At 39.2% G+C, this 27,199-nt stretch overlaps 1 protein-coding gene across 7 annotated transcripts in view; it reads right to left on the reverse strand.

The window, feature by feature from the left end:
- The window catches only part of mical3a (microtubule associated monooxygenase, calponin and LIM domain containing 3a), a 61,355-nt gene that overhangs the window by 7,939 nt on the left and 26,217 nt on the right, over positions 1-27,199 (reverse strand). For 2 of the 7 annotated variants that reach the window (XM_085913624.1, XM_085913625.1), the window contains exons 17-31: positions 21,502-21,688; positions 20,376-20,476; positions 20,170-20,263; positions 17,965-18,160; positions 17,059-17,288; positions 15,569-15,631; positions 13,537-13,611; positions 13,331-13,444; positions 13,156-13,238; positions 11,061-13,065; positions 10,878-10,972; positions 8,645-8,695; positions 7,739-7,846; positions 6,559-6,652; positions 4,227-4,277 (exon numbers count right to left, since the gene is read on the reverse strand). In XM_085913624.1, the coding sequence (XP_085769750.1) occupies positions 4,227-4,277; positions 6,559-6,652; positions 7,739-7,846; positions 8,645-8,695; positions 10,878-10,972; positions 11,061-13,065; positions 13,156-13,238; positions 13,331-13,444; positions 13,537-13,611; positions 15,569-15,631; positions 17,059-17,288; positions 17,965-18,160; positions 20,170-20,263; positions 20,376-20,476; positions 21,502-21,688 (3,547 nt within the window). Of the gene's footprint in view, positions 1-4,226; positions 4,278-6,558; positions 6,653-7,738; positions 7,847-8,644; positions 8,696-10,411; positions 10,586-10,877; positions 10,973-11,060; positions 13,066-13,155; positions 13,239-13,330; positions 13,445-13,536; positions 13,612-15,568; positions 15,632-16,062; positions 16,216-16,741; positions 16,832-17,058; positions 17,289-17,964; positions 18,161-20,169; positions 20,264-20,375; positions 20,477-21,501; positions 21,689-22,010; positions 22,119-23,731; positions 23,846-24,018; positions 24,124-24,302; positions 24,417-24,557; positions 24,621-24,925; positions 25,037-26,530; positions 26,627-27,199 lie in introns of all 7 variants that reach the window. The other 5 variants (XM_085913631.1, XM_085913626.1, XM_085913630.1 and 2 more) reach the window with 5 other exon arrangements.

The following is a 27,199-nucleotide window of genomic DNA, read 5'->3' on the forward strand; positions in this document are numbered from 1 at the left end:
ACTTCCACAAGACAAGGGGAAAGGGAGCGAGGGACTGACACAGACAGGGACATTGATGCGGAATAGAGAAGGGATGGTGAAAATGATGGAGAAGAAGAAGAAGAAAAGCAGAGATGTTACGGCAAGAAACAGTTGAGGACACGGGGTGTGGGAGGGTGAGGGGACACGGTGTGATGAGAAAGAGAAAACCACGGAAGAGAAAATCAAAGGAGGGCAGGAACAATGAGATAGTAAGAAGACAAATCACCTAGGAGGAGATGGTGGGAGTGATCACCTTTGTGGTATGAGGGATGAATAAAATAGGAGGAAAAATAGGAAAATAACCTGGAAGAAAAAGCTTTTCTGACAATGCACTGGTAGTGCTATATATAGGCTTTCATTAGGCCATCATATCCTTCATTTGAGGATACCATGGAATAAAAAGGTTTACACTTCAATAAAAAAAAAAAAAACCTAATAGGTTGAATCTACACCACATGGTTCAGGTGACAATTCCACTGTCTTGACAGCGTAGAGAGAAAGAAAAATGGAGTCATATATTCTCAGATAGGAATCAGGCCTCTTTGAAATGTCCATAAAAATAGGATACTTCATGTATTTTCTATGCCACTGTGACCCACAGATCAGATATAAACTGTCAATGAGATTTTATTATAAGAGAAGCAATACACAGATGGCAGTATCAGACGGACTGAGTAAGTTGTTTTGATGCTATGTGAATTGGATGGAAGAGAGAATAAATAAAGCAGCCACTTATTTCTGATTACTGTGTCCAGCCACACTCTTTGACTTGTGTGGATGAGGTGCTTCCACAAACCTCCCCATTTCCGAATCAAAAACAATCCTAGCTCTCCGTAACACTAAAAAAGCAGTCATAAAGATCAAACAGCCGACTTCTTATCAAACGGCTTTAAATAGGTCACAGAAATTCATCAGATCACTCGTGCTAAGGTTTACGCGCCAGTCATTTAGCTGCGTGAGGTCCTTCTATCATCAATTTAAAATACTACTTGAAAATGTATTTATGACTGAAAAAATATTGGGGTCCATGACCAAACCAGAAAGTCACATTACATCAAAACGAGTAAAAGCGAGATTTTAGGTGTAAATTGGATAAGTATCACTTAAAATGAACATGTCAAGAGCCAGGAATTGGCATCAAATCAGTTGGGCACTGGGACCTGCGGTATACGTCCAGTCTTAAAGTCAATAATGCAGATCCACCCGTATTGTTTAAGCTTTTACTGATCGTGAATTACAACTGCTTCTTCTCCTAGGATGCCACAGGATACACTAATTGAATGTATTTTGTACTCTGGTCTTAATTTGATGCTTGCTTGGGGACTTGGGGAAGTCCAATTAAATTTTGGTGTCTTAGCGGTCCTTCCAAGCACAGGTTAATTTAAAATACAAATGAAGTGACTAAGATTATACTCCTACACTACTTGAAATACATTTGTTTTACTTTTCCCGAGGTGCAGGTTGACATAAGAGGGCTATGGAGAAGAGATTCTTTGAGCTCATTTTAAGGCACAATCTCTATAACAACCATTTATGTTTCTCTCTTTTTTTTTTTTTAACCTTTTTTCTTCCCCTCGCCAACAAATTGCGAGACATAATTTTAGGGTTAAGAGGAAGGAATGGGATTAGGCCTAAATCTGAGCTCAAGATTTAGTCATTAGCATATTACAAATATTAACAATACATTGTCTTAAAGCAAATTTGATGTCACTATGATTTGCATTGCATAACAGAACTAATCTTGTTCATAATAGTATAGGCTAGTAATGGCTCTTGGCTACAAAAAAAAAAAAAAAACTAACTGCACCAAGACAGACATGAGGCTCAGTGCTGAATTATTAATTCAAATCTAGCCAGAAAAGTACAAGCGTACAGGCCAGAGTCAAGACAAGAAAATACAAGAGCACATTGATAAATAGAATCACGAGCTGGAATTCTCCAAATAACAAGGCAGACAACACACATGGAACAACACCAATATTCCCTCGCACATTCTAACTTGTAAAAATTAATGAGTTGGTAACTCACACTATAACAGTCATTAAATTCACTCATATCTATAGCCACAACAATAGAGACGCCTGCACAGTAATAAAATCCAATATACAGACGTACACATCAAACTTACTCAATTGTCAGAGAGATTTTAAAAATACATTCAAGAAATCATACAGAGAGGATCTTCTGATCATTTGACCTTGCATGTACATTGGCAACAATGTACAACTACAAAACCACAAACACAGCAACAAATGTTCTGTGGCTACCTATTTGAAAGGTTGAGTCAAAACTGAGCATTACTACCTTTGCAAAAGGCAAAACGTTTTTGGTACAGCTTTTGTACTGGAACATAGTGGATTGTGAAAGTGTACGTATGTGTTTGTGGAAAGTGAGTCTATGGAGATAAATTCATTCTGCTAAGTGAGTTTATCGTTATGTCCAGACCCCAAGCAATTGCTGGCATGATGAATAAAAACAAGCAACAAGGCCAAGCAAAAAGAAGTCATGAGCCTCTTGAAAGTTGCACTGCTGCAGACATACATTCACACAGAGGCTTTCGAAATGAAAATGTTACAGGGGATTCAAAGGCCAAAATCTCGCCTCATATTCAAACAAAAACCAGGCTACTATGACTACTATAATCACACTTAAAGGGACAGTAAAGCGAACCCAACATTGACACTTATTTGAAAGGACTGTATTAAAAAAATAATGTTTGTGATAGGTGTATTCTTCACCTTGAAAAAAACATATGAAGTGATTTAACGGTATTTTGGAACAGAGTGACGGTGGATTTACTGATGCCCACTTTTCGGGTGGAGCCTGCTTGAATCGCAACATCCAACCCTGACTACGTCACGGAAGGAAGCGCCCAACTTCCTTCCATGACATCATCAACCAAGACATGAAGGGGACGGGTGTGTGGCCCTACCTATTCTTGATTAAAAGTTGGTGTTTTTAAAGGCAATCGTTTCATAATTTCTCCCAAATGAATGAATAAAATAGAAAATGCCAACTTTTTATATGTTCCTGAAAAAAAAATACATAAACTGGGCTAGTTCGTGAGAAATGAACCATCTTCACTTTTATGTCCCTTTAAGGAATGTTTAGAGGTGGAGGGGTTGCTTTCACATTGGCACATACTATGTATTACTACTACTGGGGGAGCAACAACTACGGCGGGTTAGACAAAATTGGATTATTGAGAATATTATTAACAAGGCTGAGGGATTATTTACAGTGGGGGTGGGGGCACAGTTAATGGTACAAAGAACACATTTGATTATAATGGACGCAAGCTACGCTCTGTATTTTTCCTCACGCCTGCACACAGTTATATCACAAGCATGTGCTATTTACTGTCTTTTTTACATTCTGTATATTTTACTTTAAATTTGTCAGACTAAAGTATGTATTTAAGTTTAGCTGTGAATAATTTCACAGGCAAAGAGACTTGTTTGCCAGAAGAAGGACTAAAACTCTTAAAGAGAGCATGAAAATAATGAGCAATAACAACTCCTGGGATGATCTGTGACTCTTTCATTTGTTCCAGAGTAGATATATACAGGTAATTTGTCAATGTATCATTACGTTGCTTATAGTGGTAATTTCCTTGATTAAGATTTTATAAAGTGACAGTTATAACTATAATATCCAAATTGTATCACATCTCAGTGATTGTGCAGGTCCTTATGTGCAAAGAAGTGGAGTTTTGTTTGTTTGATACTGTACATCAAGCAGTAGTTATAGAATTTGGGTCAAATACTGTTAATTTCTGTATTTTATTGTGATTGCAGTTCACTGTGGTGCAGAATTGCACCGGATCTTATTCAGACACATGACATGGGGAGAATATTAGGAAAAAGCTCAACGCTTTATGCTATGCACCACTGCAACAAAAACTACTATTATTTTAACTTGTATATATACTACAGAATGCAAAAAAATATAAAATCCATTATTTATGAGTTTATGGAAATCAGAATCGATCTTTTTAGTCTGATCTACTGTTGGCGTGGAGAAAGGCAGGAGATACGGACAAGTGGAATGGAGGAGGCTTTGTAATGATGCTAAAACCAATCAGCCAGCCAGCCATTCAATGGAGGTAGATGGGTACAAAGCTCCCAGGAAAACAAAAGGTAGGGTGGGGAGAGATTCAGTCAGTCATTAGGTTAGTCTGTAAACGACAGATTGTAAATACATACCGCCCAGATGTAAGTCCAGGATTTCACTGTAATTAGAATCTCCCCAATAGTCTACAATGACAGGGATATATTAGACATATGAGTTACTGTGTTTCACACTGCCCCACACTGGGCACATGACCAATCCTACTAGAATGATCATGCACACACAAAAACACACAGGTACACTTCAACCTGCAGGGACACTCAAATACTTATCCTTCTGTACTCGTCAAAGTTCCCAGCATAGACAGCTTGTCAGCATGAGCACATGGCAGTTATCAACATCATCAAACAGCTTTATGGATTTGCTATATTGCTGAGAACTTGCTCAGTCGGCTTCATTTGGACCTTTAGGACTATTTTGTGTCAGCCAATCAAATTAGATTGTTTTACCCAGCCAAGTATAAAAGATGCATTTTATGATGTAATGATTGAAAACATGATTATTTCTCACCAAGAGAGCATCTGGGTTTCAAAGGGGTCTTTGAGTACAACAGGATACAGTACAGAAGTATGGGGACAGACCAATTGAGGAAAAAAAAAAAGAGAAAGTGTGGGAATCAGAGTTTGGATCAGACCTCCTTTGTTTCCTGCGACTCTAAATTCATTTGAGATATTTCACTCTGTGGGAACACTTTCAGGAAGGCTATTTTCTCTTCCAGCACAAGTGTGATGTAGTTCATAAACAGATGGCCCAAAACACCTGTTTATATTTTGCATTTAAAAGAAAACCTAACTTACACTTGTCCAACATAGCAGAAACACATTGTCACGCAACCTGATACATTTGTTGCAGCATTTAGCTTCACTAAACAGATCTTTGTAGAAATATAAGTCTGTAAACCAATCTGACTTTAATATCTGTCATATAGCGTTGACAATCAGAAGAGATGAAAATAATGGAAAAGGTTCTCACTGGGTGACAGTGGAGACAACATGCATCCAAGAACAAGCACGCACACAAATCTTTGTTGGGACACACAGTCTCCTGAGTTCATGCAACTCTTCTAACGGTGGCGGACGTTAGAGACAAATAACAATGTTGAAAGATGAAGAATTGTGGCAGTGTGTCACCACAGATGGAGCCTAAGTAACAGTGTCACATGTCATTCATATGAAGAGAAACTGAGGTGAATCTAATACCTGATCTTCTTTTGTGCTGTTTGGGTAATGTATAAGTACCTTTGTACATTCCTTTAAGAAAGTAGAGTGGCAAACATGTTACAACAGGAAAATAATTGATTGGGCGGATTGTAGATTCACTTGGTTAATTGAAGATAAAAATAAATACACCTGTTCTATGCAAAACTTTTAGTCCACCGTTACATTGCATTTTTAGTAATCCCCAGAATTACCATATACGTCAAGAATGTCATGCACATACCTCCACCAGCTCTCAACTGTTAATGAAACTGAAAATATTGTGGGCAGAGTATCGTTTTGTTTGCTCGTTTCACTATTCAATACTAATTCACAGAGGACTATGAACAGACGGAAGGAGCTATTACGATTCTGGGAGGTGGACAAGTTGTGTCAATGCTGGGGACTTGTAAACATGTATACATATTTCTGTATGTGTACCTACGATCAGATTGATGCCAATTTATTTTCATCCTTGTCCCATGCAAGGGTTTTGTGGCAGCAGTTTGGTTTTGCAGTTTATAATTTCAAATTGAATGCCTTGAAAATGATGGAAAAAGAAAATGCTTGTCATGGCCCAAGACTTTCGCACAGTATTGTTCATGCATGTATCAGATTTTTTTATAAGCTTTTAGGGCAATGATTAGCCATCCCATTTAATTAGGTTGGAATATACATGACAAGCTCATAATAGGGGACCTTCGTAACATACTCCCATAACCTGTAACTTGTAAATATGCGGTCCTTTCATGTTCATGAAACTGTACTACATAACCAACAGTATAGTTGATTCACAAATAAGATGTTCTTGCTATCTGTAATGGCCCCTTCAAGAATGTTTATTACTTAGGAGAAGCAACATTTAATTGCCTTTGTTGCACAGAAAAATTAAATGTTTGAACAAGATATGATTTATCTCACAGGGACAGCTCTCGTTTTTCAAATCTAGTTTACATTACAGTAATTATCAATTTTGTGTTTATTATTGCCTTTATAGGTTGAGAAATAGTCTGATGCAAATAAGTATCAAATTATGACAAGACGTGCTTGTCAAGGGGAGCCTTTAAGCAGTTGCAATAAAAACAAGCTATAATACTGCAGTGTTTGAATGTCACACAATTCCATAAACATACATTTTATATTCAAACAATAAGATTTCTGCAGTTTAATAAAAGATAAGGAAAGAAAGGGCAGGGGAATGGATATGTACCTGCTTCTCCTCGCAATGCCTTTTCCACAGCCACGCCTCTCTCCTCTAGCTGCCTCTGCTTCTCCTCCACCTGCTCTAATTGCCTCTGGATAATCTAGTTATTAAAAAAAAAAGACATTTTTTTGATAAAATGCACACAAAGTGTGCCAACATTCAATTAATTAAACCTTCAAAAGTTCAAACAAATATGCAACCATGAATTCATTTGCAATTTACCAAGCATAGTTATAGATTATCACAATTTATCTGATAAAAAAAAAATAGTAAAAAACAAATCTACAATTACACATTTCAAGTGCAGACTTTTTTTGGAAAGTTTAAAACCATCATGAAATGTCAAATAAAGAGTTTATTTTCCAGCTTGTGCAGTCACCACCTTTTCTCTCAAATAGTGATGCATGTAGGGAACCTGCTAATACTGGTCACTGTGTTAAACCCACAGCAAATACAGGAAAGGGCTTCACCATCTCTTACCAAGTTCTTGCTGTCAAAACTTCACTAGCAAGAAGCAAACAAGCATGAGAAATAAGTTTATCTTAAATATTGCACCTGTCATACATATAAATAATGGAACCTAGTTAAGCTAAATGGACTACGTGTATAGTCAAAGTTGTAAAATAGGCGTATACATTTAGTTTGAAAATGCATAACGCAACAATTTGAGAGCCTTTACTTTGTAAGATTCCTCCATGCTTTTGCATTGATGCAACTTTAATCAGTGTCATGTGCTAGCTGGAGAAAAACAAGAGGCCCTTTGGCACACTGCTAAGAGCTGCAAGAGTAGAGTTTGCCAGTGCAGTTTAGTGCTGACTCGGCGACCTAGGAGGAGCACTGCAGATGGGTTGCACAAACCACCAAAGTGAATTTCTTCCCCAAGAAAGACTTATGTTATGCATAACACAGAGCATTTTTAATTCACTAACATACACACCATAAACAATTTGGATTCAGTTTGACCTCTTGCTGAATTCTGAAAACAGTTACATAAAAACCAGCAAATACACAGTTTCATATGAATCCACTATATGGTATCGTGTTGCTACAAAAAGAATATTAATATAGATGCTTCTGCCATAAAAATGGATTTAATGACGCAAAGAGTAGGATTTCATTCTTTCGAATTAATAAAACAACACTACCACATTTCCGTTTCGGAATAAGACTTAATAAGGCTATTAACCTGGGCCCGGTGTAACCTCTTGAGTTCTTCCTGCTTAGCTTGTCGTCGAGCAGCTTTCTGGACTCTACGTGTCAACTTGGCATTGAGCTCCTCCTCCGTGTAGGTTTTCTAGTGGAATCACAGCAAAGCGTTACATTAGACGTTTGTTAAAAAAAAAAGAAATGTGCATCCCGCAAAGTGTTCTCAAGAACTCACAACAGGAAAATTAATTCCATTCACGACACGGTGTTGAACATCGCAAACTAGCACTTGTGTGCGCTGGCTTGGAAAATAAATTGAATGATCTCTCATATCCTTTAAACCTTATGTAATATACTCTATGCACTAAGGTGCCTATTGAAGTTATTCTGCACAGGACACATGGAACAAGGACACAGGAAAAGTATTACATTTAAAAATATATACAAAAAAATTATTGCTGTACATACATACATCTTGTTGGATCTCTTACAGCATTATTGCAAACCAGGAAATTCTCTTTACAATAAGCAAAACATTTTGAAGATGATATAGGGATGTTGACCCCGAAACAAACTGACTTTGAAGTTTGTTAAAGCTTGAATGAGGCAGGAGGCAGCGAATAGTGTTGACAGAAAATGTTTGTCCAGCATCCACACTGGAGTAAACACCAGTTTGCAGTGACAGATAGGCAGGTTAATGTCAGAAAGGGGAAGCCTTTGACATCAGTGGATGTCTTGATGGCCTGAAAGTGCTGCTGAGAAGTCATGTTTGGACAGCGGTGTCTAAGTGTGAGTGGGTGGATGCTGTGATCCCACTTGACATGCATCCAGAAAGGACGGTTAGTTCTAGGCCAGATGCTCAAAAGCATTTATAGAGTAAACTGGAACATGCGCACACAATCAGGTATACAGGGGGTGTTATTGATGGCAATGGATGTGATACTACCTTTGAGGCATATGATCTCTTGAACGCCAGTGCATGAGGGACATAAACAGACTTGGGGAGGACAAAACAACAACAAAAAATGAGTAATCAAACATGTCATGATTAAATAAATGGGTTAATGGTTATGTTAAACTGGTTCAAAAACAGGGGGAAAAATAGTCATATTTAAACTAAATGGAATGGTCAAATCACAGACATTACTATATTTCCCAACAAACAAAAACAAATCGAGTGCAGTGACAAATGTTAATAAGTTAAATAATTAAATTTGTTCAAAACACTTATGATTTAATATTTTAAGCTGCAATGCTGTAAAACACAAATTAATAATACATGAATTCATATATAGTAGATATGTATGTGTGTGTGTATGCATGCGTGTATGTGCATGTATATGTATATATGTATATATGCATATATGTATATATATCATTATGCAGCTCAAAATTTTAATTAAGCCTCTTTTAACTACCCAAAAATGAGTCACAATTAGTTGGAAAATAGTCCAGCATTTCTATTCGCACAAAGTCATATCGAATTCTTGTGAGAATAGGCTCACCTAAAACACAAAAACACAAAAACAGAAACACAACCTAGTAAACAGCTGCTAGAGATTTGATCGCAAGTGGCCAGGTATGACATGTTTTGCAGCTCAATATCTAAGTCTGACTGATGCTCAACATAAGCAAAAGTGTTTTTTTAAAAGTATGCCTTAGGGATGGGCAATTATAGAAAACTTGATATTGAAGTTCCAATTATGAAACATGATTATTCGGTGATTTCAAAACTTAATATTTGTTCAACTTTGAAAATTCAACTTTAAATATAAATTGAAAGATCAACAAACAAAAAAAACAGACAATAAATGAGTAACATAACAGTAAAATAAAAAATCATTAAAATAATATCAATAAATAAAAATGAATTAACGTCTATTCCTGCTGTGCCCTGCATGCGTGCAGCAAACGCTTCAAGAAATATAATAAACAAGATTGTGCATTATGATTTTATAATTACAACTCATTTTTACGAATTGGGAAGAATACATGTCTTTGACTATTGTTATATTACTTGTCTTCCAACAGTGTTTGTGTGAATATTTATTATATAACTGAACATTTTTACCAGAGCAAAATTTTTATAAATCTGTCAATATGATTTTACCTCTGACTGCTAGCCTCAGTTTTATTAGCAGCATTTAAATATACAATATGTGTAATGCATTTGGTTGTGTGTTTAATTTTATAACAAACTCCAAGTGCGATGTCACTAAACATTTTAAAGCATGCTTTGTGACGACGAGACGCCAAAATCAGGTTTAAATTTCAATTCATTGCCCAGCCCTACTATGTGTGTATCTCTAGCCCTAAAACCATACAGGTCTATCTAGACAACCAGAAGCACACACTATGCAGGGGAGACAATATATTTGGATTTCAGGCATTAACATGTATTGAAATCACAAAACTCTTTTGTTGTCAACTGTTTTATTAGCCCAAGCTGTAGATTTAACAATGTTTTTTTTGTTTTTTTGTTTTTTAAATCATACTTTTCCAAAAGAGGATTTAAATAATCATTTTTTGGTCAAATTTAAGAATTTATCTAATACACATCTAATTATGACCATAAATGAATGAGTGTACTAAATACACTTGATGTTTTATTTTTATTTAAATAGTATTTGAAATAGAAACTGTGCTCATAAAGTAATGTAAATACACAGTTATTTGCCTGAAATTCATTTCTGAACCTCCTCCTGCAAAATACCTCATCGTCTTTCTCCTTTTTGCCAACAACCGCTTTTCCCCGGTCTCTTTCTTTGAGCCTCTCTTTCCCCTTTTTTCGTTCTTTTAACTCCCTCCTTATCTCCTTGTCCATTCTCTCCTCCTTCATTGCCTCCTTGTGCATGCCTGATACTAGGTCAAAGATGTCCGTGTGTCGCTAGAAATGGAAATTATTCACAAAGACAATGTTTTTAAAAAGAAAAAAAAATGCCCTCACTGAATCACTGATGTAAATTCACTTGGAAAGCATATTTTGCTTTTAGGCTGTTTTGTGTACTTCAGTACTCTCATGTATGGTACATGTGATTATGAGCTGACGTGAAAGTCAGACGCATTCACACAATCTCAATATTTTAGGTGTTGATGGAAAAAAAATCAATTCAGTAAATATTTTATGTCTGCCACAACAGAACAGTGGTGTGAAAGATGCAATATTCATAATGACTCACATCTGCCTTTGACTTCTGGGATGATCTCTCCAGAACATCGTCACATGACAGGTCTGAATCCTCAGAAAAGCTCAAGTTTCTACGTGACTTTGCATCTGTCATGCACAATAAACAGAACCAAGTTAAGCACCAAGTGACGCCCAAACTTTTTTTTTTTTTTTTACTTTAACGCATCAATATTACCTGCCGACTTTCCAACAGGGGATGCTCTCTTCTTCCCAGAATCCTGATTGGTAGATCCGGATGACGGTGTACTGGGACACGACTTGTCATCTTTTTTCTTTTTGTCCTTTTTGTACCCTGAGAAGACAGTCTTCCACAAAGACTTGTGTTTGGGTGGTGTCTCTTCTGCACCCGAAAGCCGGCTTGCGTCATTCTTTGCTTTCTTCTCCTTTTTGTTTTTGCGGGGTGAGAAGAGAGAACTTCGTTTCTTGCTCTTACTCGTGGATGAGCTGTCAGAGGACGCCACGGAGCTGTCCAGACTCCTGTTGCTGCTGAAGAGACGCTCGGGTAGAGTCTCTACTTTCTTCGATTCCAGAGCTTTTACAGCGGATGTCGTGGGAGATACTGAAGACTTGTTACTTTTCCCTGACAGCTCCGGGTTGACACTCCAGGCCACTTTCGGGGAGGCCCCCTCTTCTATGTTGGACTCTTTCATTTTATTTAGTTGCTTAGCCATTGCTTCTTTAAGAGCCTGACTTTTAATGGACTTTTCTCTTGCCCTTATCCTCTCCTCAGCTATTTCTTTGGCCTCTGGAGAGAACTGAGTGGACCTCTGCGTCTTAGAGACCGGGTTGACAGGAATAATGGGTTTGCCATTTTCCATTGCAAGAGCCAGGTGAAATGGAGGCCTGTCTACTTTGACCTTGCTGGTAGGTGGAGTGTAAAACCTATTCATGCTCGTCTCAGGTGTTCGCTCATCAAAATTTTCCTCCACATCGTCAGCAAACGGAATTTCTTCCACCGTCTCCACAAAGGACTTTCTCAGTTCCTCTGACCGAGGTTTCTTCTTCTCCCTCATGATAACTGCGGATCTTTCTGCAAGATCTACTGACGGCGATGCCAATTTCCTGGGTGCAGGTTTGGGTGCAGATATAGGACTCGGTTGGGTCCGCTGTGCAGGAACAGGAGTGTTTATGGCTGGTGGTTCTTTGGCAAGCTCGCAAGGAGGGTTTACTGTCCCGTTTCTCCAAGGGACTTGGTGTTTTTGTTGCCTGACTACGGCAGGGGATTGATTAATAGGCACAGGTGGGGGTGGACTGGAGGGCGGGGTGAGCATGATGGAGTCAGAGGTAATATAGCTGTCGCTGTTTGCCGTTTGGCTTGTTGCCAAACTACCATTGAGGCCCAGACCTGAGCTGCTGCTAAATTCTTTTGTGTCAGGAACATTACTTTTACCCTCCACAGGAGCAATGGGTGTAATGACTTGACCTTCAAGAGTGATGTTGAGTCTGCGAATTACAGTGCGTCCAGTCAATGCAGGCTTTTGGTCCTCAAACACATCCAGAGCCTGTTTCTTCGCAGGAGTGGAGTCTTCTGTTTGGCTCAAAACAACACTCTTCTCCAAGACTTTACTACTGCGGTCTAAAGGAGTAAGACCAAGACTCTTTCGGATCTCAGCACTCTTTATCCAAAATTCCTCAATAATATCAGTCTTTTTCGACAGAGATTCATCTGCTGAGGAATTCTCAGAATCTGGTGTCGCTCTGTCAGTTCTGGCCAATGGTGTTGAAGTGACGTTTGAAATTGGCTGTGTTCTGACAGGAGATTCAGAGGCCAAAGGTGATGAAGGTTCATGGCAGGGCAAAGGTTGCGCACATATTGGGGAGAGTGGGTTGCCGGTGAGAGGGCAAATTGATCTGTGAGGGTACACCGGAGACTTAGGTGGGCATGTCTCTGGTAGTGAAGCAGGCTGGGAACGGATTGGAGAGGCATCCTGTGACTTTACGGGGGATTGGACATGAGGCTCGACAGATGGATTAACCGGAGAGCTGGCACCGGATTTGGATGGTAACTTGGTGAGAGGCGAGATGGGAGATTTCACGGAGGCAGCAGCTGGAGAAGCAAGGGGGGAAGGGTTAAAGACAGGCGAAGGGCTGTTGGAAGCTGGTGATGGTGTTATCTTTTCAACTTTCGGTTCCTCAAAAAGAAGCTGTTCCGGGAAAAAGCAGGTGTCTGGAGACTGCACCTGAGAGTCAAAATATATCTATTAACTATAAATTAAGATAGTTCAAGAAATATTACACACTTGAAAAAAAGTGGATTGGGATTGTCTGACCTGTCCTTCAGGCTCTATTGGAGGTAAGACTGGTGATAGAATGGCATCATCTCCCTTTAATATGGGTTCAGTGCTAGATTGTCCTGAATATATTAATAGGAAAGATGTTGGTATGTTTGTCATATGAGAAATACATCCAAGTAATAAGCTTAATTGAATGACTAACGGCATGTACCGATATTTGCCGCCAATCCCACAGTTTCATTTGTTTTGTCTTCCTTTGGAATAGTTTCCCTGTGCAATGGCAGGTGCAAACGTGCCTCAGCTTCAGCATCAGAGGGGATGTCATCTAGAATTAAAAAGTCATTAATAAAGTAGTTCTTCAATTATTTATGGTTTAGAACTTTTGATAGAAATTTGGTGATGAGTTCATCTACTCACCTTGGTCTATTTCAGTACCAGGTTCCATATCTGGGCTATCTGCTTCTGCTTCCAGATCGTCATCCTCACAAGGTTCTGGTGCGGCAGAAATAATACAGAATAAGCCCGTTTTGGTCATGAATATTTGACAACACAAATTAAACATTGCTTTTATCTATCTGCTATCTTTAAGGCTGTTCAGGTTGTCAGACACCACAGCTGACTAGAAAAAGATTCAGCCAGGGTGATAAAAAAGATAAAACTTTAATCAAGATGTAGAATATTGTTGAAAATAAGTAATAATAAAATGGCCCAGAAGAAATACTTGTTTAAAAAAAATCTACTATCTAAAATAAATGAAACTAAATGATAGTAAAAAGTAAAAAGCAGAGTTACAGCATAGCTTAAAAGAAAGTCATGCATCTTCCATATATAATAAAAAAGAAGCAACCAAAACATGGTAGCATGAGTTAGAGCAGGGATGAGCAACTGGCAACCCATGGACCACACTCGATTAATTTTTGAAGATAGAAAATGTTACTTCCGTGTTGCTGCGGTATCACTGCCGCGTTACAAGCAGTGTTTGGAAAGAAATGTTAAGGTATGTTATGAAAACTTTAAAAAAGGCTTTCTGTGTACAGTCTTTCTTTGTAAATAACTCACATGCACATGCAGCTTTTAGTACGGTGTGGACTATTTATGAAAAAAATAGAATGTTCCCCTAATTGTTATTTGTGCGGTTGATAATCAGATGCGGTTTAGAGTCCAGAAATCACGGTAGTAATAACGGACATTGCTCGCCAGTGCCCCAACATAAGAACTGTTGTGGATCAGAGAAGAAAATGCTGCTTTTCAGGATAAATAGCTTACATGGTCATCAAAATTAAATTCAAATCTATCTACCTGGTTTGCTTAGAGCCTCTATCAGTCATGAAAGATTTCCACTACAACAAATGTTCTTTTCCTCACAATAGTTTGTTGGAAGAGCACGATGACGTACTAAATTTGTGACTTCCAAAAGCATGGATATACGCAACACTTATTTTTAAAACTTAGGTACATGTATGGTGGCTTAATTGGACAAGAGGCTGTGATGGATGGTACACTCGCAATGCAGAGGGGATGAACTTTACTGCCCTATACTGTACTGTTTTTAGACAGATGAGTGAGTCAGCCTATTAATTTAGGAAGGCAAAACATATGGTAGTATAATGTACAGAATAAGTTCTTGCACTTAAAGTTTGTTTGTTATTCAGCAGTTTTGTACCATCTTTGAATGGAATTTGTAATGCAAGAGAGCCCATTGCGCAGGGATTTCTTTTCCAATTCAATAACAGCATTTGCTTATCTTTGTACTTGAGAAGCGGGTCTTTGATATGAATGCATTTATTTAATTACTCTTATGTACATAAAAAAAATAATATATACACACATTTTGTCCTTATTTAAAATGGCAATTGTGTCATATCTGGCTAGGAAGAACATGGCCCTGAGTGAATCTTCAGGAGTACTGATGTAAAATAATAGCCCTCCGCATCTTTTAGGTTGCCCATCCCTGTGTTAGAGTATAAGCAGCGGTGTATTATATGGCAGGTGAGTCTTCTTCATATAAAGGACACTGGAACCCCAAAATATCCATCACTGTATGCAACGTACACTTAGTTTAACACCACTGCCTACTTTGTAAATAGACCAATTAAAGCAGCGTTCAAAACAGCTAAGAGAAAAACCAAATAATTCACCCATTAGGGCAGGAAATAGAGTTTGCAGGGATCAATAGCTACCTGTATCAGCAATGTGTTCAATTAAAAGGACATCAAAAGTGTAGAAAAAAGACATTTCAGGAGTTTGAAAGGGTGAGAAGACAAGACGAAAACACGACGAAAAGACATGAATAGACTACAGGAAAATTAACTCTTTAGAATGGCAGCCTTCCAGCATGCTTGTGAGTGTGTCGTTTGTGCATGCTGCAACAGGCCAGCCAAAAGACAGCGAGAGATAGACAGCGTCTTAGACAGGATGTCATGATCCTTTGTGATTGATTCTGTGCTACCTCTAGACATTGAATCCAACCAGACTCGCACTGCTTCGTGCCGGGCAGATGTGTGGGCAGGGGCTACATTCAAACCAGAAGATACAACTCAATAGGGGATGGGTGTCAAAGGAGTAACAGTAAAGTAACAGGAGACATGGGACAAAAAACAGAACATAAAAGGACAAAGTGGAACTACAAAAATAAAAATTCAAAAGCATTGACAAGAGGGTTACGTGGTATACTGGGATGGGGGTTGAAGAACTTTTAAACCCCAGACGAACAACAATGACTGTAAAAGGAAAATTAAAAGAAAGCACATGATTAGACATTCCAGGAAAAAAAGCAATGTAACACAAATGTAAAAAAAAAAAATGGCATCAGGTTAGTCAGGGGAAGGTGGCTCCTCCTCTGATATAATTAGACATACTTAAATCCTTATTCCAGTGAGGACGATTTGTCTAGGGTGGGCCCAGCAAAACGTTCCCCAAACTTGGCTCCTCTGGGTGCTTTACCTGTAGAGGAACGCTGTGTGAGCTCAACGGGCCAGGAGGCTGAGGCCAGTTGGCCACCTCCATCTGTTTCAGAGTCTTTGTGTGTTCCCCCCACATCCGGAATTGCAAGAGGATCCAAAGGCTGCAGGACTTGTTGAATTTGTAGGTTCTTGGCTGAATGAGGGTGTCATGCGTATGTTTTAGGGATGTAATTTTGGGCGGACAAATGAAGAACAAGTGTGACAATAGAGTTGGGGAAGGTAGAGAAAAGGGAGAATGGGAGGATGGGAAAAGACAGGACAAAATGACAACGAAGAGAGAGAGAGAGAGGCACAGAGGAAGTTAGAATAAAGATACGATGAGAATAATGGAGGCACAGCTGCATGCAGTAGAACGGACTGCAAAAAATGCCAAAACAGCAAAAATTAAGGTTATAAAGAAATTGTAACTGTTAAAATGTTAACCTATAATTTCAGCGCAGATTAAGGGGGGAGGGGGCTGGCATTATTTGATTAGTATTTAAAAGCCACGCAAATGAGAATGACTTATTAGATAGCAATTGTACAGTTACAGTGTATGTGTGAAATTGCAACCAAAACAAGACAAAGAGGCACAATTCTTGAATAAGCAGACCAAACCAGCCGGCATTCGCACACTCATATGTAACGGCAAATAAATCCACAAGCAGTTTTGCTGCTACCTTTAAAAGTACAAACATCATCTTCATCTGTGAGGCACTCCAGCCAAAGGCCTGACTGGAGCTCCCTGTCCCAGGGGCAGTAATCCCCCTCTGCCAGGAGGCGGAGGCAATGGGAAAGGCCCACCCCAAAAAAAATCACACAAAATTTAACAGAAGGGAAAAGGTGGAAAAAGTAGGACAGATAAAAGAGGTGTTGAGACATTACACATAAAACTGACTTCAAACAAAAGTACAGCTTAGCATGATCTGGACTTGACAAAACAAATGTTGAAAGACCAATGAGGGAAAATAAATTACAATCACAGTCACAACTCTACCTTCGCTTGACTCTTCATCGTCATCTTCCTCATCTTGTTCGGCGAGAGCCTCATCCTCGACATCGCCACCTCTAAGTTGGGCGTGGAGCAGTACTGCCTCCTTCCAAGGGACACCTCCAAGGTCTGAGGGGCTGTGAAGTTGCTGCTCCTCCTCCAACTCAGCTTCCACCTCCTCCTCCTCCTCTTGGTCATCTTGTTCATCATCATCGTCCATGTCTGAATCTGAGCTGCTGCAAAAAAAGGAAAAAAAGAATTGAGGCAAGTGTTGTTTCCATGCAAACACAGATTAATAAAGAAAATGTATCTATGCGAGAGCACTTTCCTCTGACAATCCAGCAGTAGTAAGGAAATTTGGGAAAGGATGCTTTTAATCAAGGCACAATTCATTTTTAACAATAGCCTATCCAATTTTGCTGAAGGAACTGAGATCAAATTCATCAAATTAGTGTAAACCTCATAATTATTCGCTTGTAACTTGTCTTCAATTCTATATTATATCTCATTAGTTTTCTTGCCAAAACAAGAACTTCCATCTGCGTCGCGCCGATCTCAGATATGTGGTGCAAAAAGTAGAAACTTTCTATTAAATATTTGAATTATTATTGTTGTTAGTTGTTTTTTTTCAACCTACATCAATCAACCCTTTGGATCAAATTTCCAATTGTTGTTTTTTGCATACCTAGGATCTTCAATCATTTGTTTATGATAGATCTCATGGCAGTGAGTGTGTGTTTGAATATTTAGATACTTGGAATTGAGTCTCATTTTGTTTCATGCAACTTTGTACACATGTATTTTTAAAGATGCTATAAATAAATAGTTGCTATCAACGTCATATATCGGAATGTGTTTCTTTAAAAAAAAAAAAAAAAAAAAAAAAAAAAATAATTGTATTCCAGCTGTTACCTGGAGCCCAGGTCGATGTCCGTGGGTTTATCCAGCACACTGCTGAGATTATGCTCTGCCAGTGTCTCCTCTGGCACCTCCTCCAACTCATCCTCCCTTTGCAAAGACAGTCGGTAGTTCTCCAGCTCAATTCGCTCGGGTGTTCCACGAAGCCGCTTTGCAAGGCTTGGCTCCTGCAGGCCATTGGCTTCAGGTACTGAGTTTGAGAAGAAGAATGTGGAGAGAGACCCCATGTGAAACATAAGTGTTTCAGAAGGGCACACCTAATAACTAAGTACAGTTGACCAAAGCTATACGCAGAGGATTGCCATCAGACCGGAAAAGCGAAAATTTGCATCTTATTAAAAGTGGAAAAAATAAATAACAAATATTGTGTTTCACAACAGGTGTCACCATAACAAAGGGTTTTACAGAACAGAAATTTGTGTTTATATATTCTTTAACCCGAATAATTCAGTAATTTAGTGTGTGTGTGGTCGTGTGTGCATGAACATGCGTGCGTGTTTGTGTGAAAAGTTATTAGTATTCATTGCGACCATGGCTCCACAATCTTATATATATGCACACAGGACAAAGTGACAAGAAGACAGCGATATTTAAATCTATCACTGAATTTATTGAGTTTGATCTTACTTTTAAAACAAATATCAACAAACATATATACATCATGGTGCATGGTAGGTGCTTTGCCTTTTTCCCAACCTGAGAAGCAAATACTAAAACGTTATTATTCTTACTTGGGAGTCATACTGATTGTGTTAAGGAAGTAGTTCATCATTCTTATTTTCTTTCTTAGTGAACTTCAATTGAGTTTATCTTTTCACTGCAACAAATACAGACCCTAAAACTGCTTTCTAGCTCTATCCCTGAAAGACCACGAGAAAACTAAATTTTCACACAACTATTTACATTTGTCTGCTGAAAGTGAAACCGCGAATGCCAAGTTGTCAGAGATATTTCTAACCATGGAAAGTTTGTTGTGTGACCATGAATGAGATATTACCTGGTTAGTAGGATACCACGCATATTCATTTTATTTACATATATACTACATTTAAACCTACATTCAACTTGAACTCTACACTTCCACTGTTACCGACTTAAATCCCTATGACGAGTCTAAAGCCTCTATTCTGCATTGAACATCAAACAACTACGTTCACACCGTTATTGCAATGCTAATAGTGCTGCAAAATTTAAAAAGAGAGGTTGAAGATACAGTAGAAGTGGGCAGCAGAGAAGGTCCAATCACAGGCACTAAATAAATTTAATCTCAGCTGGCAATTTTAAGATGCTCTGAAAGGAAGGGTAAAGGTAAAGCTCACAAAAGCACTGATAGAGGCAGACACTTGGTCACAGAGTGGTAAGTTGACTAGTCTAATAGGTTGTAGCAAAAGTGAGTTACTGTTTCACAGAGAAACATCAACAAGCAGGCTGTATAAGAAACACGGCACACGGGGAGGAGGCGAAGCTAAAAGTGAGCAGACATGGGCCACTAGTTGTTACATTCACAAAAACAAAATTTGGAAAGAGGTTCTTCATTGAAACATGCATGCCCAAAGTGTTAGCTTTACTGCCAAGGTGCAGGTGAATTCATTTATTTTTACATATATTTAACATTTCTACCTCAAAAGCTGACTTAAGAAAACTCTATTGAAGTCTTTAATTTCCAAGACAGGGGGGGAAAATAACATAGTTTAAGATGCATCATTCACTTTTTAAAGAACACTGCTAGCGGTGCTTCAGCTGCCAGTGCAAATTTAAGAGAGGACTGCAGGCTTTAACATAACAAATGATGCATCTTAAAGGAATAAATCATTCACCGAGACAATGAATTACACTATTTACACAAACACTGCAAGCATAGAGAGTCAATACAATCAATCACAGGAGAAAGTGCGAGAGGTAAAACTATATTGTCCAACAGAAGTCAGTGAGGAGGAGAAGATAAAGAAGGAGGGGAAAAAACTCAAAGAGGGGTGGGGGGGCCATGCTAAAGGATGTTGAGCAGGGCATTGATGGTGAAACAGCAGAAGAGATAGATGCAGTAGCTACACAGGAAGGGAGAGTCAAGGGGGTTGTGTGCCACCTGGTGGCACGTCGAAGAGAGCGCGCGGCAGATGGAACGCAGAGAGACTCTGCAACCCACTGCCGTGCCTTTTTGGCACGGCACAGCAGCCATAGCAATACAGGAAAGTCGGGTACCTGAGGGCCGGATATCGGCTGAGGGTCCTGCCACTGCCGTCGATCTTCCGGGGGTATCTACCATTGTCGCAGGAGTTGTGGGCTCCTGGTTCTCCTGCAAAAGTTGAGAGACTGTTGATAGCAGCCACAAGCTGATGGACCTTACCTTTCCATTCAGCTATTTAAGAGACTATATACTTGTTCATCAATTCCCCTCAATCATATACCTTAGATGTGCTTGGAGCTGGGGTGGGAGAAGGTGCAGGTCTCTTTCTTTGAGCAGAGCCAGACAGACGATAACAATAGTGTGGCTTGCAATAAAATTTACCTGTAGATAAAAATAAACAGAAATATTTTGGAAAAAAAAAAAAAAAAACATACAATACAGCATACTACAGCATAAGCGATAGGCTTTTTGCATTTCTTCAGGAGCTAATATTTGTCGTTTGGGATTTACAAAAGACATTGTACAACACACATCTCAGGGGGGACAGATACAAAAAGGAAATCACCATGTGTTTATATTTCTGCACCTAGTACAGAGGGTCGTTTGAAAATGGCTCATTTCCATTCTAAGGATTGTAGCCATCAGCGTGTCTATCAAAATGGGCATGAGTGAGACAATTTGAGCTATGTAATGGCGAAGGGAAAGTGGAAGTATTCCTTTGGTTGCTTTATGTTTCAAGAAACACGACGGGCTGGTTTGATGCTGAGCTTAGTTGAACTCACCCAAAAGAAACATCATCGGACACAAAAAAAAAATCAGCGAACAAAGACAGGTAATTTACCAGCCTCTTGTGATTGTCTTATTTTTACATTTCTCATCTCCTTAAAGGCAAACATAGTGTTCTGACCACTTCACAAGACCATTTCTTGCCCCCTATATTGTGAAGTGTTGATCGGACTGTCATATTGACAAATATGTAACACATAAAACGAAAAGCAATAGTTACTGTCTGACAAGTATTACATCACACCAGATGCTGATGTTGATGTCATTGTCCATCAAATTGTGTGAGATGTAATTGTGTGAAAGCAAACAACTTGGATTATTACACATGCCCAAGATTCTATGTAAAGACATTCTGTTAGGGGCAAAGATGCAGCTATTTTGCAGATTCTCAGTGTAAAAGAACCTTGAATAGATTTGTTTTTCCGTATCTCACAATGTTTAGTTTAAAAAAATAAATGTCATCCCCCACTAAAGACATGGGTGTAAAGTTCATCTTTAAGCGTCATATTTTGGGTGGAAAGCAATTATCTCTTGATGTTTCATTTTTTATTAATATCATCAAGCGGATCTTTCACATACAGGTGGGCTCAATAACATATTGAGAATAACTTTGGCCTTACCGTCCTCCACATCGAAGGCATAGGAGGACAGTCGGAGTGTGGTCCCACAGTAGTCGCACTTGAAGCAGCTGCGATGAAAGAATTTCCCTTCTGCGCTCAGCCTTTCCATCACGTACACTCGTTTCCGACAGAAAAAACAAACATCGCTGCCTCCGATATTGACGGGGAATTCTTTTCTGAGGGAGCCCTGTGGAAAGATATTTTAACACATCAGCAACCGTCAAAGTACAATTACTAGTGGGTGGTCATATGTGACATCAAAGCCCAAACTCACACATGCAGCTGCTTCAGAAATGTGCTGATACAAAGTGTCAAGTGAAATCTCATTATTCCTTACCATCCAGAGGAGCTACAAACACAGCACTATCACAAACTGCTGATACTTGTTGAATATGCGCTTTTATTATTGCAGCAACCCCTGAGCATGACTACACATTAGACAGATCAATCCACTGAGCACGACTACACATTAGACAGATCAATGCGGTCACATGCCATTGATTGCTTACCAAATCTTTTTTCTCAGGTAATCGTTTGGGCTCATCCTGCGACTGAAGCTGATTGGCTAACTGCTCAGCCAATGAGCTAACTCCCCCTGTGTACATCCTTACATAGTGCTATGAAAAGTATTACAGGGAGAAACAGAAGAAAGTGATGCAGGAAAATGAAAAGACAACATAAAAAGGGGATGCAAATGAGAAGGAAGGAACACAGAAATGGGTACATGCAAGCAATGGTGTAATTCGGGGAAAGGTCACCAACAAAGTAAAGGCACTGCTGCAATTTAGGACTGAAACAAATTCACTAAGGATGGGAATGAGCAATTGATTTTGAATCACGAAATGTTTTTACGTGGAATCCCACCTATGGCTGTGAATTCTCACACACATCAAAGTTTGTTGACATTTTATGAAGAGATGCAACAACAACAAAAATTGGGTCAGACAGAAAGTCGCATGAAATCGAAGGGTGTGAAATCGAGATTCAGGTCTAGTTTGAAGTCAAGCAAAAGGAACGAGGTTCCCAGTTCATCAACGTTCGCATGTCCTTAAAGTGAAGCATTATAGCCCTCAAGGGGAGACAGCTCACTCAGTAAAAGTTGTCCGAAAAACTTCTTGAGAATGATAGTGTGTGAACTTTTTTCTATCTGCTAAGGATGAGGATGATCAATGATCCCTCTTAACCTGCTCGCTCCGAAACCCCCTCCTTTCAGAAAGAAAATCCCAGCGTTTTGCACGTGGGATTATATCTCTGTCCAGGGACAGTGAGCATCCTTAGGCTTTTTGGTTGTTTGAACCCTGATGAAGATGCACACCAAGTGCAAGCAAAGACTTGCATGCAGTAAAAAGCACTTTTCAAACATTGATGTTATCACTGCAATGTGTGGATGTTCTTGTCTGTGGCACTTGCCATGTTGGGATGCTGCCAGGCTTTTTTTTTCAGGGATAAATGAAACTTTCAAGAGTTTAAAGCAATATTATTTTTATCTTTTCAGTTAAAACTCACACACATGCACGCACACTCGCATACAAAAATGTCTGCAACAGAACTGCACAATATTAGATAATTATAGACCGAAGCAAACGTGAAAATCTAATGTTATGAATTAGTTACTACATATCACAAGCACTTGAAGAAGTAAGACTTTCCTGGATGAACACGGGGTCTAGTGTGTGTTAGCGCCAATACACTGCATTTATTTTTCAAAGCCAAAAAGACGCTACCTGTCTCAAGGTGTCAGAAGAAAGAGAAGAATCAGAGGCACTTTGGATTCGGGCCAGGTGCCACTGTTCCATGAAAAAACCTGAGGGTTTTTTCTTAGGTTCCATGACAATTGGGGGAAGAATGAACAGATTTTTGTTTAAATCGTCAATTAGTAGTAAAGATTAATCTGAGACCTGATTAGGTCCCAGATTGTTAGCTTGTATAGCGTGCTCTGCAACTGGAACAATATTTGTTTCTCTATAATGTAGTCTTATTTAAGCACCTAGAGACTGCATTTATGTTCTCAGCAGTACAGAAAAACTGACATTTCAAAATAAGAAGACAACAATAACAATAATGACATGCATGTCTAACCAATTTTAGATCATTCCTGGTACACTATGTGTCTATTTAGTCGGGAGCAAGACGGGAATTGTCCCCCAGAAACCGTTCCACAAAATGTGTCAATGTGCATCAAGAACTGAAAAATTAAAAATGATCAAAGAAGTTAATCATGACGTTTCACCTTGGGTCCAGTTGACTTGCCCTCCAACTGAGAAGCAAGTTGCTCGGCCCTTTCCTGAATACTAAGCACATATAAGGGCATTGGGACAGCTGAACACAAAGACTTTGCTGGATTCTGCAGGAGAATACATTAACCAATAACCAAATGTACGTTTCAAATCAGGAACATTTTAAATTATTTTGAGTGATTATAGAAAATGGCTACAAAGGCGAAAACTATGTTGATTGTGTTAGAATACATAGAATTGTTCGGCGATCCTTTCAATGAGGTTACACTGAAAAGCTAACCTTTCTACAAGTTTCAGAAGAGGAGAGCGACGAGCTTGGATGCTCAGTGATGCCTCGGGCCAAGTACCACTGCTCTAAAAAAAAATGGGACGGCTTTTTCTTGGGCTTCATACATAAAGTTCAAAAGGGGAAATTAGAGGATTAGAATGTGCAACTACTAGACTGTAAGACATTAGCATCAAAAATGTTTTACAATCTATAAGCATTCCCAATTTGAATAAATTGGTATCCTACATTTGAATACCACGTTTGATAGTCACAGCACAGCCATGCAAAGTGTTCACCTTGGGTGGCTTATCATTTTTTCCCTTAAACTTGGAGAAAAGGCAGTCAGCCCTCTCCTGTATACTAGGCACATGGATAGGTCCTGGATCATTTAGATGCAAAGGCTTCCAGTCCTACGCAGGAAACGCCATTAAAACTCGACATCAATGGCATACCAATAGCCATGTAGTTTAGTCAATACTAAGTAAATAATATTTGTGCCATGCCAGGTTGAAGAAAATATGAAAATGTGAGTATCCAACCAGTCCTTTTACCCCGCAATTCACCGGCTTCTCGTAGTATTCAAGCTCCTCTTCATCTTGAGTGACACCCAAATGCTTGAAGGCAAAGATAATTTGGCTGGATGAACATTTTGGATTGCGCAGAAATAGTCTAACAAAAGGAGCTGTGCATGTTATTTCGGTGGCTCTGCCAAATCCCTACACATTTACACTAATGTTATAAAAAAATAATGTATGATGACAGGAAAGAAAGCATGAGAGCACTATTCTAGAATTACACAGGAAGAGAGGTCACGTTTAAACTAACAACAGGCATCAACAGGTTGAAAGCGAGTCAGCGTAAAGTAGATGGGCCGAGATAGGCGAGTACAAAGGGACAAACGCAGGAGAATGTGTGTCACCTCGGTGTGGAGAGAGAGCGAAGAAGTGGAGTAGGAGGAAGAAAGGAGAATGGTTTTCTTTGGGCAGCTCCGAGAGCCTGAGCTGGCTGCTTGGTCAGCAACACTTCTGGCCTTGAGGGACGAGGAACAGCAGATTTAGCATCAAGGTGATGACGTCTAGATTAGGGATGGGCGGATACCGATACCAGCAAGCTAACAGGGTCGATAGCGTTTTTGTTTCAAGGTACCGGGTACTTATGAAGAATGCCGATACCAGCCACTTAAATCAAGTACCAAAAGCATCAACTTACTTTATAAAAAAATACAATCTGACATTGAGTAAAGTACTAGTGGTATCAGTACTCAATATCAGTATTGAGTAATCAAGAGTAAATACTTGTATCGGTCCAAAAAAAAAGGGGGTATTGAGCATCACTAGTTTTGTGGACCAAATCAGTTTATTTCTCATCAATATTTAAAAATGAACTACACCAACTAACAACTCATCACAAACAAATTATTTCAGTGGGGAGCTGGATACCAAAGCTATTGATTAGTTTCACCACATTCATAATATGCACACACACACATGCACACACACTAACAGCAGCAGCAATATGAAAAAATGAAAATATCCCCCAAAAAAGTTTGATTCCACTGGATGACGATACTATATTGTAAACATATTGCTCTTTGCCATTATTGTGCCATTTTACATTAACGGTAACTAAATTCTTGGCATTAAATGTCGACAGATGTTAGTTATTGGATCTTTTGAAGTAAGGAGTGAAAATGGGGCTTCGGGGGCAGCATGGAATTTTGGAGCCAGTGTGACTTTGTTCAATAAATAATGTACTGCAGTTACGTGGAACCTTTTTTGTTTTTAGCTGCTTTTGACAGCATGGCATAATTAGTTTTCCATTGCCCTAGTCTAGTTTGTGGAAGATGCTGCAAAATATAAACTGCTTGGTGCATAACTATACAAACTACATTGCTACTTTTCTTTGCAAATCCATTCACTGCACTAAAAAATGTTTGGATTTACTTTAATTGGATGGGTGGATAATTTGAACATGTACTGCACATTAGTTGCGTATGTTATGATTAAAATGTTTAAACCAAAATATATCATTTGGTTATTGTGTGGAAAACAGGGGAAAATTACATCAGTTTACCACATTTTAATCTTGAGCAAAAGTAAAGTATTGATACCCTCCCCCCCAGCATATCTCGGACATGGTGAAACTGGACCTTTGGGGATTAGAAAGGGTTGGAATGATGGCGTACTACTTGGGGAGCATCACTAATCATACCTGCTCCCCTCTGTTGGGCAGCGTCTGACACTTGATCTTTTCTTTGTAGCGAATGCTCAGCTGCTCCTGCTGCTGTGTGCGTCTCTGAACCAGGACAGGAGAAGCAAGGGGGGAAAAATGCTCACACATTTATTTTCACCACACGGCAAATATCCTATATCACTTGGTTTAGTAGTTCTGTGAGTAATACCAGAGATTTGCAATGTTAATTAGGGACTCACACAAGTTCAAATCTAATGTAATGATGCTGAGCAACGTTAGTTGATGAGTTGCTGGGAATCTCTACAGGGAGAGGGAAGGTCCCTTTTTTTACCTTTCTCCAAGCTGGTACAGGTGCTAGGCGGATTGGCTCGAGGGGTTTTGGTGGTGATGGATGCAAGATACAGTCCAGATTGGGCAAAGAGTCCCCCTTTGTGGTTGTGTAAAGATGAGGAATAGTGGTCGGTCGGCAATGGCGTAAAAAGGCACGCAACCCATCATGGAACAAACCATGATGGGAGGTGAACAGGGAAGAGAAACACACAAAGAAGGGATGGATGGATGCATGGAACATCCATTATTCAAAACTAAGAAAACAACAGCTGTGGCAGGACCATGCTAAAAGAGCCAAAACCATCATTATACATATTGACAAGTGGAATAGTTAAAGGAACATTTCAATAAACTGATATTGGAGACAGCAGCAATATTGTACAATAGGCAGTTTTTGACGTAATGTACATTATGTATTCTCAAAGAGCCTGAGGGGTTGAGAGTCGTTCTTTCTGCTGCAACAATGCTGCCCAGTGTAGCTATAACACTCGTCCACACTAAGGCTCAAGCAAGAGTTCAGGACGGTGAGGTCGCCTACATGAAGCAGGAACAATAGTCTGCCTGACCAATGTCCGTTCCGGACCGCATCTCATTAAAACAACCGCCTACACCCTCCTCGTGAGACAAATGTCTAGTCTCACTGTTTGAGCAAAATATTTGACATGGGAAT

This window comes from Syngnathus leptorhynchus, chromosome 6 (assembly GCF_054491065.1).
Source record: "Syngnathus leptorhynchus isolate UIUO chromosome 6, UIUO_Slep, whole genome shotgun sequence".
NCBI lineage: Eukaryota > Metazoa > Chordata > Actinopteri > Syngnathiformes > Syngnathidae > Syngnathus > Syngnathus leptorhynchus.